Source organism: Lycium ferocissimum, chromosome 1 (genome assembly GCF_029784015.1).
Source record: "Lycium ferocissimum isolate CSIRO_LF1 chromosome 1, AGI_CSIRO_Lferr_CH_V1, whole genome shotgun sequence".
Classification (NCBI taxonomy): domain Eukaryota; kingdom Viridiplantae; phylum Streptophyta; class Magnoliopsida; order Solanales; family Solanaceae; genus Lycium; species Lycium ferocissimum.
The window spans coordinates 29,206,396-29,219,271 of NC_081342.1; the positions used below are offsets into that span (position 1 = coordinate 29,206,396).

The following is a 12,876-nucleotide window of genomic DNA, read 5'->3' on the forward strand; positions in this document are numbered from 1 at the left end:
TTCTCTACATTTATATGAGTAATGGTCAAAGCGGAAACAAACAACTAATTATCTTGAGTTTTTTTTTAAATGACAACTACGTTGAACCATGAATTTTTAGTAAGGGCGACAAGTAAAATAGACAGGATCGAGTGTATGATGTATATACCTCCATATCATTTATCTGTCGAGGTCACTAAAAATAGTTATCTTAAATTATTTATTATATTAGAACTCAAGGCACAATTAATAGTATCTTTTCCCCGTTAACTTTGTCATTAATGAGATCATTGACATATAAATAGAGTAAATATTAAATGGAGAGAGATTATAAATTAAACTTAAATTTGGGTAAAATAGTCAAATACCCTCCTCACTAGTAAGTATTTCTTAAGGGTAAAGGAGTAATATTAAGGAGGTTTTTAATTAACATCAAAATAAAGTGGGTTGGTGCAACAAATTGGGTGAAGAAATAGAAGTCGGGGGCGGACATCTCAATGAAGATAGTACACTAAATATACTCATCTCACAACTGTAGTAAACTAAACTCTCTTTTTCTCAGTTTCCCATTTTCTCTCTTTCCAAATTTCTTCATCGGTATCTCCGATCACAGCTCATGGAGTCCGCTACCGCTCTCCGCTCCTTTCATTGTAAGTTGATATACATTCTCAGTTGTGTGTGCATCTAATTGAATTGTTTTATAATGTTAATGTAATCATCTACTTTTATCGGCAATTCTTTTTGGTTTAACATCCGGTGTCCCGTATCATCCCGACTATTCCCGTGTAGGGCCCATTTTTCTATACTCGAAGCAGCCCCATTTGGTGGTGCACTTTTTTGGTCTTATATTACAAGGATAGCGAATTGGCAAGAAATGATAGCTATGCGTTTTACTTTCTTATTTTCATCTCATTGATTTAAATGCATATATTATGAGTTTTTCAGTTTCTTAAATTGGATTGAGCTTTATAGCTTGTCGATATCTCTCTATTTTTCTCTTTGCTACTCCCTTTGTCCCAATTTATGTGGCACTGCTTCAATTTAGAGAGTCAAACAATTTAATTTTGACTGTGAATTGGGGCATGGAATCTTGTAGTTTAAGATTTACATATTTGGAAACTACTTAAAAAGTACTATGAGTCACAATAATTGACAATTCAAAATATTTAAAAGATATTTGAAAATATTACGGTAAAGACTTGTTTGAATCTCGAAATCTGAAAGGTGCCACATGAATTGTGATGGAGGGAGTATTAGTTTTTGTTGATTAATAATGGAATTGAATGATATTTGGAACTGTGTAGTAATAATACATTGTCCTTTCTTTTATGCCTGATTTTAGAAGAACTGATGATCAGAAACTTGTGGCAGTAGATATATGCTATTAGCTTAGTCTTTAAGAAGAACTTCAAAGTAGTGGTTCATGATTGATGAAGCTGCAAGGTCTTACGTGCAATTTACTTTCACAAAAGATCACGAGTTCTGTTGAGTATAGGGACTAATGTGCAATTGATCCAGAAAAAACATGAGGTAGATCCTAATTAATGAGTATAAACTAGTGTAAGGCGACCCGGGAAAGGGAAAAAGATAATGTTTCTCCTTCCACTTGAACGAAAAGAAGGGAAATATTTTTTTTAGCATAAGCACATAATTGGCTTTACCGGTTTTTGTGCATTTTTTATTTTAATAAACCTACAGCTCCTTTTATCTTTTGGTGTTCACTGTATCTAGTTTCTCAATTACCTTACTGGTGCCAACCTGTTTTCTTGCATAAATGCTTGCCAATAGTTCTGCTCTATCTATTTGTTTCATGTTGATATACTCCAAGTAGTTCTAATCAATCTTTCTGTTTCATGTGGATATCCTACTTTACTGTTTCTGATAGATTCAGTAGGTACCACTTCCCATGTGAGGTCCGTAATTGAAATGCATGGCGTCATTCCAATGAATAGTGTTGCCTACTCCAAGCCTACTAAGTTTCCCCTAAAGGGCTCCACAAATGGTGCAAGGCTCGCGTCTTCTCCTAACAAGCATGTTAGATTGATACTTTCATGTGCAAAGACATCTGAAACAACTGTGACAGCGAAATCTGATGGTGAGTTACTTTGTTATTGAACCAGTTGCAAATCAGTATCTAGGGGCTAATCTTTTCTGATTTCCGTTTGGCTATTGCATTGAGTGTACATCACATTCTTGGTTTATTTGATGCGCTAGTACTTTTTGGTATCTACCGTACTATTATGCTCGCAATCACAGCCTATTAATTCATTCTGGGCAGTATGCAGAACTTCTATTGGAATCTAAAGCTTATCATTTTGGCATTTATCTGATAAGGGGTGGAGAGTAGTTTTCTAGTTTCCTTTATTTTGTCACATCTAACTTTTAGGCCAAACTCCCTTAATCTGAAGGAACCGTTCTTGCAGCTAGCCACCAAAAAGTGCCAACGGAAAGGAGTCCACTGCCAACAGCAACATTTCCGAAGGGTTTTGAGGTTGGTTTATCTCTTTGGATTTTAGAATGTCCTACTGTTTTTTTTTTTTTTTTTTTAAAAAAAAAAAATTCTTTTTACGGGTGCCTAAAGTACCTTGTGTTGATTATTTAGCATTATATGCTTGATGCCCAACTTTTGGCTTAATTGGTCCTTCTGAACTAAAGCATGAGTTCTGTGGATTTTCTTTTTTAACCATTTTCATGCAAATGCCAATTGAACTATGTCGAAACCAAGAATTTCTGCAACTTCGGCCAATCTTTGTCAGGCATAGTTTTGAACTTGTGATTATTTCTGTATGATTTGAAAATACTGCTCATGTTTGTGGCAAACCCATAGTCACCAGTGTCATTTTACTTAATTTTGGCAACCAAGTCAAAACCATATCTTTTATTCTTCATTAGCCAATTGTTATTTAAGATGCTTCTTTTATACTGCTTTCTTATCTTAGACAAATTTCTAGACTAGCTCTTTGTTTGCCGTGACTTTAAGCATGATTGTTGTTATACTGCTTTTCACCAGGCTCTGATTACTGAGGTGTGTGATGATACAGAAGTAGCTGAGCTGAAACTTAAGGTAAGCATTTCTTTGCTTGCTGGTGCATCCTTTCATGTGTAGTGCATAATGCGTTTTTATTTGTTTGGGAGATTCTGAAACAGAAATATGGAACTATACTATAGACGGGATTATAAGACTGTGAAAGTCTGAGGAAGTTGGAAATGACCAAAAGGGAATGTTAAAGCATGACTTATCTTTTTTAATGAAGTAAAAAATTCATTAATAGGCATCAAGAAGATGCAGAAAATATAGCATGTCTTATCTTCAATCCTATGAGATTCCAGAGCCACAGAGTATGCATTATAGCTTTTCCACTGCCACATAATCTGAAACTATATACTAGCATATTTAGAAAATGGCAACGTGGTGGCAATCTGCAGATTGCTTATTTTTACAAGTTAATTAGTACCAAGACTTATAGCCTAGTGGTAACGGTGGGAGTCTCCATTCAATAGGTGTGAGCTTGCTTCTCACTACCCCACTTCCCTAGTCCCCATTTGTAATAGAAGAAAATTAAATTTTTAAAAAGCTTGTAAAACGCATTACAATTGTTAAAACAAAGTATAAAATATCTTGAGACGGTAGCATTTACTATTTAGCACTACCCATTTGATCTGAAAGTTCTGATGGTATATTTGGTGATAATTTGGGAAGAATTCAAGCATTCATGCAACAGGAATCAGAATTTCATATATTGATTTATAGTAGAAGAAAAGACGGAATACAGGTTCATGTTGATGCTGACAGCTTTGCAGGATTCTACATTCTATACCACCAATCATGTTCATATATGCTACTGCAATGAGTAAAAATTATAAGGTTGAAACATTCCTGCATAAAGAGTTGAAAGCTGCTATTATTCTGTCTTACTGGAATTGTAGCAAGTATCGTCCAAGTAGTTTGAAGGCAACAATTGTGGAATGCTTATGATAGTCAATTTTCTGATACAGTTTGTTGCTTATTTGATTACGCAAATCTACAAACTTCATGTTGGTTTTGATAGGACAAGTATCTTCAGTTTAGAGAATCACTTTTGTAGGTTTCTCTTGTAAATAGTTATTTAGTCTTTTTGTTGAAATATAATTCTAAATATTTTTCTTAGAAAAATTATCTTCTAATATATTCTGAAAGAAAAGGCGTTATGATTCCCACTGATGTTTGATTGGATATTATGGTTTATCTCATAGGTTGGAGATTTCGAACTCCACCTGAAACGGAACATTGAATCTCCAGTAGTGCCTGCACCTGTTGTTTCCACACCACCACCACCATCACCACCACCTAGTGCAAGCAAACCATCTATTTCATCAACAGTTGCTGCTCCTGCGGCATCCCAGGGGAAATCGTCCTCAGAAAAGATCAGCCCATTCACAAATGTTGCTGCCGAAAAATCAGCAAAATTAGCAGCTCTAGAGGCTACTGGAGCTAGTGGTTATGTTCTTGTATCATGCCCAACGGTGTGTATTTCTTGACCTATTAAATCCTTTTAGCAATTATCATGTACTATATCAGCAATGGCTTCCACTTCTCTCTGACAGGTTGGTTCATTCCGAAGGGCCAGGACACTAAAGGGAAAGAAACAACCCCCTGCGTGTAAAGAGGTAACCCATAATGAATCCAACCCTCCAGCGTTTGTTATGAACTTTATTCTTCTTTTTGAAGGCTTTCATATTATAAGGACAATCACTAACTTTCTTTCTCCTAAAAATTAGATTAGTCTCAAAAAAAAATCTCTTGACCAGCAGATGGTTGTAGGCTGAGTTCTTCAAAAGAGTACAGTTTGTTACTCTGAATAACTACCGTGTCTAGATGATGGAATGGATGAGCTGAGGACATCTAGCTTGTTTTTGCCTTGTGAGCATCATCATTTCTTTGCTTAAAGGTCTAAGGGTTGAGAGCGCCAGTGGTTTACTAGATCTTGTAACTCAGTGGACCATTGACATTTCTTGTTGGCGTATGCTTTTTATCTTCAATGTGATGCTCACATGCCAGGATTAAACTAACAGAGGCCTTTATGGGAGTATAGCTTAGTGCTTGAATCATGCATATGTGCTTGTGTGCAGGGTGATGTTATCAAGGAGGGACAGATTATTGGCTTTTTGGATCAGTTTGGAACTGAACTTCCTGTCAGGGTAAGCCTTTTTAAGGCAATTTTTTGTTAAATATCTGCTCTGAGGGTAATATTTGGTGACCTCTCTTTTTTAATTTTTCTTATTTTTTTGTTGAGCAGTCAGATGCGGCTGGAGAAGTCTTGAGGATCCTCTTTAATGATGGTGGTATGCTTCTTTCAAACATTTTTTTCTTTCTCCACCTTGTTTTACTCGTCAAGTTGTCCCAGCTGCAGTTTTTCTGCTAAATTAACAATTATAGTGCATGCGAAATACTTAAAATCTGCTAAATTAACAATTATAGTGCTGAAATAATTAAACCACAAAATTGCAGTGGGTACACAGGAAGTTGATTGTCCACAAGAAGTTTTGACTTCAAGTCCGCTCTATTTCATTCGGAAACAGACCTTTTCTACTCCCTCCATTCCATAATAAGTGACTCTTTTAGCTCATGCTCACCCTTTAAGAAATTATTGACTCCTAGAAAATTATGACTATTTTTACTAACTTACCCCTAATTAATGCTTAGAAAAAGAAAAGTTATTTAATGATTCTTGATTATAAATAAGGGTAAGTTTGGAAGAACAGGATTAATTTCTTCTTGAAATCCTAAAGTGTCACTTATTTTGAAACAAAATAAAAAGCCTAAAAGGTCACTTAATATGGAATGGAGGGACTATAATCTAAATGCCTTGCTACTTTAACATATGCTATTTTGAGATGTTTAAGAGTAGAAAGAAGATCAGGAGAAGCTTTTTACGCGAGTTCTTTCTTTCAAAAGTAAAAACTACACTATTTCTCAAAGGGGCTGTTTGGAAAGCCACCCATGTAATTGGAATTGGATGTAATTGGGTGTAATTACACAGAAAGAATTTCCTAAAACAGAAGTTACGTCAATTTGTTTAACTTCTCCCATCAAAGTAACTCCTCTCCGTAACTTTTTTTTTTTTTTTTTGATGACATGGGAACCTGCAGCAGCTACCCTTTAGGTGCGCACAGGGTAAACCCAGCTCCTGTGTAATAGCTCGCAAACCACACAGGAGAGATAACCTGCACTAGGCAAGCCCCGTGCGACGAGCTCGACCCAGAAGGCAAATCTCCTGTTGTTGTAGGCAGGGGGTTTCGAACCTGAGACCTCCATTATGAAAGCCCCATGCTCAACCAACTGAGCCACCCTTGCGGGTCCTCTCCGTAACTTCCCCGCTCCTCAAAACTAACTTTTGCACGACTGCACTAGTAGGTTGGTTGTTTCATATAACCAACCATCTAGGACACGATCAGCCCATATGGGAGATCAATAATTGATCTAAACTTACATCTCCTACTTAAGACATGATGGGCTAGACTCCAGTCCAGTATCATGTCAACAACACATGTTCTGATATTTTGGGTTAATTCTCAGATTGATCTGATGTAATCATGTAGTTATGCATTGTTGTCTGAGTTTACTGCTGTGTTTCTTTCTGGGTTGAGTGGATTGTTTAAAGTTGATTTGCTTTCTTTAACCTGGCATGTAAGACTTTGATCCTATAGAAATGACAAAAAATCTAATGAGTCGTATGTACATCTCATAGCTGGTTGTATTCTTTAAAAAAAGAAGTATAGCTGGTTGTATTCTTTTTTAAAAAAAGAAGTAGCGTCCGCCACAATTATAGATTTTAGAGCTAGATGAAACTATTGAAGCAATCAATTATAAATTGAGAAACAATAAGTAGCTACTCAAGGTTGGATTCAACTAAATATTAAATCTAACTTTGATTTTCGGCTCAACTAGTTGGAAGAATGTTGATGTCAAATAATTCCTATGAATTAAGGTCAAGTTTATGTGGATATGAGATAGGTATTGAAGCTGTTTTAACTTGTGTAAAACACTAGCAATGCTCGAGGAACGCTATGTGACAATTGAAGCTCTATGAAGTTTGAAAGGTTCCATTTTTCTGTGTATATTGTGTATAATGTGAAAGAAATGAAGAAGTAACCTATTGAATATATAAGGTATGTTACCCAAATGATTACAAAAAGAGCCTGTTAGGAAACTAGTATATGTTTAAAGAGAAATGATGCCGTAATTATGAATTACCTATAACAATGCTGTAACCGTAAATGAGTAGTTAAGGCGAAGAGACGAAATCAAACAGAAATAAGTAAATGGGAAGATGGATTCAATTGGTCAATCACAGAGTGATACTGAAAAAAGTAATAGGACCTAACAAGCACCTGATATACTTGTCATTGTTGCTTTAATCTCCTAAGGTACAGGTGCTGCCATAGTTAGTGCCTGTGATCTAATTGATACGTGAGTGAGTTTTGGCCATTTTGCACATTATGATGGTTCTTTTGAACCGAGCATGCCATGCATGGTTCACAACCAACCAATTTAACTAAGCCGTTTGCCCTTTCCCTGTATTATTTCTTTGGCATTTGCGTTTGATGAATCTTTTAGCTTGGTAAATGTGTGCAAACATTAACATATTTGATGTGGGTCTGTGCATGTATTTTTAAATTGTCAACGGTATCTACTGTTTTCTAATGTTCTTTCTGGAAAACCTCAACTCACTGTTCAATCGGTGGTACTTTGCAGAAGCTGTTGGTTATGGTGATCCACTTATTGCTGTCTTGCCATCATTCCGTGGTATCAACTGAAATTGCTGTCACCTCTAGTTTTTGAATTCTTGGAGAGTACTAAGGTTGCTGTTCTTTTCCTTGTATTTTGGTGAACTCTGTCATCTTGGGACTCTCTTAATCCCATTTGGGATGCAAGTTTAGGTGGAACTGTAAACTTCTTATTAAAGGTTAATTCGGCTTTAGAACAATAAAAGTTTGTCCATTTGAGGTTGAGAACTTGTTTTGCTTTTTCTGGTTTTATGATTTTGTGTATTTATATAACGCTGATGGTGTTATCAATAGGGACCAGAAAAGGGTGTTGATGGTGGAGTTTGCAATTACTGCCTACTTTAAGGAGTGGTTGATTGGAGTAACTCTGGATATTTTACCATGGAATTCAATATGTTATTTCTTTTATCACCTTAACTTATCTACAGTGCAACTTTTTATCTCTAGTTCGCTACCTTCTTCGCACATTGCATTCGGCAATAGTTAACGCACCTCTCACTGGCATAAGATTTTATAGCTTAAGAGCGACAGGATTTGTTATAATTGCACACCAACATCTTTCACTTTTTAAAATAAACAAAGGATGCCTTTTATTCTCCAGTTAGCTTGTCGTTTTTTATGTGCTCCATAAAAGTCAAAGGAATCCCCATCAGTTATTCCCACAATGAATTGAAACCTTTACAGTTGACAATTTAGCTGCCCAAAAGCCTTATTATAGTTCTGGGGGGAAAGGGATGAACCAGTGAATATGTCGATGTTAGCTTAATTGCAGGAATTCAAATATGAACCTGAGAATCAAGTAGCTGAATCAGGAACTTTACAGAGAAGTTCGGGAGAGAGATCTAAAGTGATGGAAGAAAGAAGATGAACTGAGAAAATTGAGTTAATAATGAATGAAAATGAATTATGCTGTATACGAATATGGTAGAACTGCTTCTAACTAATTCGACTTATCTCAATTAACTCAAGTGGTTGTAATTACCATAACTACTTCAGCTGACATTACCTCAGGTTAACTGATATTTCAGCTCCATTTTATGTATCAGTACTCCGTCTTGCAAAAGATGCTTGACCACAAGGGTCAAAATATGGAAAACTGATCCTCAAGATGGTCCTTCCCATTTAATCAAGAAGACCTGTGACACAACCTTATTCCCCCTTTTCACCATTCTCCTCTGATGGGGGGCAAGAGGACGAGCAATGAGGATAGGGGATTTGGGCAGGCACCTCATAGCACTTCTTCAATAAGGATACATGGATTGTAGGATATATCTGTACTGAAGATGGAAATAGGGGTATATAGGCAACTGATCCTATCCTCTTGAAAATCTGAAAGGGCCTACAATACCATGCAGCTAACTTGTGACATGGTTGTGCTGAAACGCTAATTTATTTGTAAGGTTTAACCTTAAAAAAGACCTACTCTCACCTCAAAGTTTTTGTCAACCTTATGAGAATCAACCTATCGTTTCATCCTCAACTGAACTCTCAAGAAATGGTGCTTAAGCAACTGCAGCTTCATTTCTCTATTAGGTCGTGTATTATCTACCTCAACTGAAGCTAATTCACCTGACAGAAGAGATAAATGCGGAGAAATCTTCCATAGAGAGCCTCATAAGGAGTAGTCTTTATATCAAAATGGTGAGATGTATTATACCAATCTCAGCCATAGACAAACAAGAATACCAGTTTGTAGCATCTTCAGTGCAAAAGCATCTCAAATATGTCTCCAAACATATGTTCAGGACCTCAATTTGGCCATCAAATTGAAAATGGTAAGCTGAAGAAGTGTTCGACTTCACTCCTTGTAAAGAAAATAACTTTGTCAAACAGAGCTCAAGAACACTACATCTCTGTCACTCGTTATGGTATCTGTTAGTGTTATGATTTTAATGATGACAAATTGTTGTGTAGGTACTATACTCAAAGGATCAACCAAACGGATTGGACAGATAAGCCCAATGGACAACAGGAGTTCAGTCGGCTGAATAGACGTACAAGCCCAAGTCAGTTGCTTAAGGAAAGAAATTCAAGGCTCAATAAAAATAGGCTCTTTGCGTATTTTTGGAACAAGAATCAGTTTTTACTCAATCAATTAAATCAGCACAATCATGGGGAATCAAGCATTAAATCAAATGTGCTATACAAGGAAACAAGTACCACTCCAACAAGGCAAATGACGCATAAGGAAAGCAGCTGTACAACCTTTATTACTTATCAACAACGCACAAGGAAACAAGCATCTGCCAACCAGGATGATACCATAGAAGGAAAGGATCGTTACAAGTTTTAATAAGCTTTTGCTTTATTCTTGGAAATTAGGATCCTCAAATATTCCTAATTTACAAGGATCAAATCTCTTGGGTTGACATATCTGCTGAAAAAAGAGTCTAACGGCTAATCACTTGAAGACTATATATTCGAGGCTCTAGAGACAAAGAAAGAGATACATTTGTCTCATACTCTCAAGCTCTCTGCTTTACTTTTCACAAACATTGTAGTCTTGAGTGATATAGTGTAAACAAAAAAGAAAGGAGAGCTATAGAATAGTTTGTGAGGCATTGTATCAAAAAGATTACGAGTGTTTGAATGTAGACGTAGGAGCTCCATTCAAACAAACCATTGTACCAAAACATTTACAAAGAGCAGAGAGAACACCCTTCGCAAGGGGCAAATTTGGACTAGGATTCGCATTGAATCGAACAGTATAAAATATCTCTGTGTCATTTATATGCACCCTCATTCGCATTACGCTATAGTCAACTAGTGTTCTCAGTTAGTCGACTGTCTGAACGAAAAAGTTACAATTCACCCCTCCCCCTCTCGCACTTTCAGTATCAGGTAGGCCATGTAACATGACAATAACATCCATGAACACCTTAGCCACAGACTGAGCATAAGGATGTTTATGATACATAAAATGAGCATACTTGCTCAATTTGTCTACTTCTACCAAAATTACCTCATGGCCATTTGATTTGGGAAGGCCAACAATAAAATTCATACTAATTGGGACCAAACCACCTCCGAAATCGGATGTGGTTGTAACAAGCCAGGATATGCAGCCAAATCATACTCTTTTCTTTCTTTGAAAAGTATATATCAGTCTTTATGCCTTTCCACTAGAATAGTGTTAGTAATCTCTTTAATGTAGCTTCAACTCCAGAGTGGCCTCTCTCTGGAATAGAGTCTCATAAGGCAATGATATCATTCCTCATTTGTTGGACCTTTCCAACCACTAACCTCCATTTCTTCTCAACTGATTTTGATTCCAAGTAAACTGTGGATGAGTAGTTGGATTGGACTGTAGTTGCTCAATCAGTGTCCTCAGTTCTGTATTTGAATTTCAATTATCTGCTATAGCTTGGAATAGATCAGTATTTGTAGTGAAAATTACCAATGACATAAGGTCAACCTAGTTACCATTAGAAGTGCATAAACCGCCTTGTTTTCTACCTCTCTTGTATTCAGCAGTGTAATCAGAAGGCACCCGTTTAGTCAGCCATAGCAACTGAGAATTAGTGCGTAATCTACTTCATAAGAAACTTTATATTTCTCTTATCAGTCCTGATAATAAACTACTGACCAAATAAGTACTGAGATAACTTAGTTACTCGCTGAACTATGAGAGGGAAACTGATGATAGTTATTGTCGCCCCAATCTTACTTGCATCCCATCTTTGGATGTCAAAAATGGTGATTGACACCTTCTATATCCGATTCTCTCTCAAGAGAAAAAAAAAAAAAAAAAAAAAAAAAAAGACTCGCTGAACGATAGCCAGCAGTTCCCCGTCATACACTGAAAGTGTTGCATGTCTAGGTGATAAAGGTTTACTAATGAAAATTACAGAATGTGTATACATGGCAAAATATAGCTCGACACGTGGTAATATGGTATTGGAACACGTGGCAGTAGAGGGTGGAACGTTGCAAGTTGTCTCATTTAATTCGAGTAAGAAGCCCCGGAGACATCCGGAGCAAATCCACAAAGGCAAATTGTACCGGGTCATTAATAGGAGAATAACGTTATATGACCGGTCCAGATACGGAGCAAGCGTTACAATATAAAATTAAAGCTGCATTTATTATTCATTATTAGAATTTAATCACAGCTTAAGAGTTAAGGTATTTGCATTATAAAAGGAGCCTAACGGTCCTTGAAAAGGCATCGAATAACAATCACTTATAGTTATTTCTTTGAATCCAGTCTTTACAATTATCTATTTTACTTATTCTTTTGCACCGGAACAATTCTCATTTTCTAAGAGCCAGAGCGAATATTTGTTCCACCGGAGGAAACCCAGCAAAGGATTTGCTCCAAGGATCAACAGAGCCCAGGCTTAATTATTCTATTATTGCTTTTTTGCCATTTTATATATCTTTTACTCGACCAATTTTAATAATTATCATTGGCTTTATTTCATTCATTTATAACAAAACAAATTACGTATCCTTTAAACTACAAACTAAGGCCCCATTTGTCCATAGAAACCAAAAAAAAAAAAATCGCTTTTTTTGAAATTTTGGAGTTGGAGTTGGAGTTGTGTTTGGCCAGAGTTTTGAAATTGTAGTTTTTGGTGAAATGTAGTTGTAGAAAAGTGAAAAAAGTGATTTTTTTTAAAAAACAAGTTTTTTGAGTTTTTGGTATTCTGGAATACAACTTCAAGTTGCATTCGGAATTCTTATGGCCAAACGGAAAAAGTGAAAAAAGTGAAAAAAAATTCCGAAATAAAGTGAATAATTCTTATGGCCAAACGCCTACTAATTTAACTGTTCTCTTTTTAGGGTAAACAGTTTGGCGCCCACTGTGGGGCTAAGGATAATATCATTATACTTATCATTCTTAAATCTCAGTTACAAGGTAAAATTGAAAATGATGAACACTGGAAACCAAGCTGATGGACTGTTGAACAATTCAAACACTCAAGAAAGAAATCAAGCAGTAGGAGAGGATCGAACGAGGAATGAGCAAGTCCCGAATTCACCTCGTGGATCCAAGCACACTGGAGATGATTTCGTTCCTAACGATGATCATGAGGAAGAAGTGGTTGCAAAGCGGATACGGTATAGCAAAAATCTTGGATCTATTGTAAAAACGCGAAAGCTATTGCGAATTTGCAAGCGGGGAGA

The 12,876-nt window shown here is 36.4% G+C and overlaps 1 protein-coding gene and 1 non-coding gene across 4 annotated transcripts; both read left to right on the forward strand.

Annotated features, from left to right (window-relative positions):
- Window positions 1–435: 435 nt before the first annotated feature.
- LOC132053666 (uncharacterized) lies at window positions 436–7,974 on the forward strand. Of its 3 annotated transcripts, none has more exons than XM_059445782.1 (9): window positions 436–629; window positions 1,865–2,074; window positions 2,388–2,470; window positions 2,990–3,043; window positions 4,213–4,482; window positions 4,564–4,626; window positions 5,089–5,157; window positions 5,256–5,301; window positions 7,715–7,974. In XM_059445782.1, the coding sequence occupies exons 1-9, from the start codon at window positions 596–598 to the stop codon at window positions 7,774–7,776; spliced, it is 891 nt and encodes a 296-aa protein (XP_059301765.1). In that variant the 5' UTR covers window positions 436–595; the 3' UTR covers window positions 7,777–7,974. The 3 variants fall into 3 exon arrangements, with proteins under 3 accessions (XP_059301765.1, XP_059301768.1, XP_059301774.1); XM_059445785.1 differs by having other exon boundaries at window positions 5,256–5,298; XM_059445791.1 differs by having other exon boundaries at window positions 2,403–2,470.
- A 3,404-nt stretch (window positions 7,975–11,378) lies between these two features.
- On the forward strand, window positions 11,379–11,469 carry LOC132031793 (small nucleolar RNA U31b). The gene has a single exon (XR_009408349.1). It is a non-coding gene; the product is annotated as a small nucleolar RNA U31b (small nucleolar RNA).
- The last annotated feature ends 1,407 nt before the right edge of the window (window positions 11,470–12,876 follow it).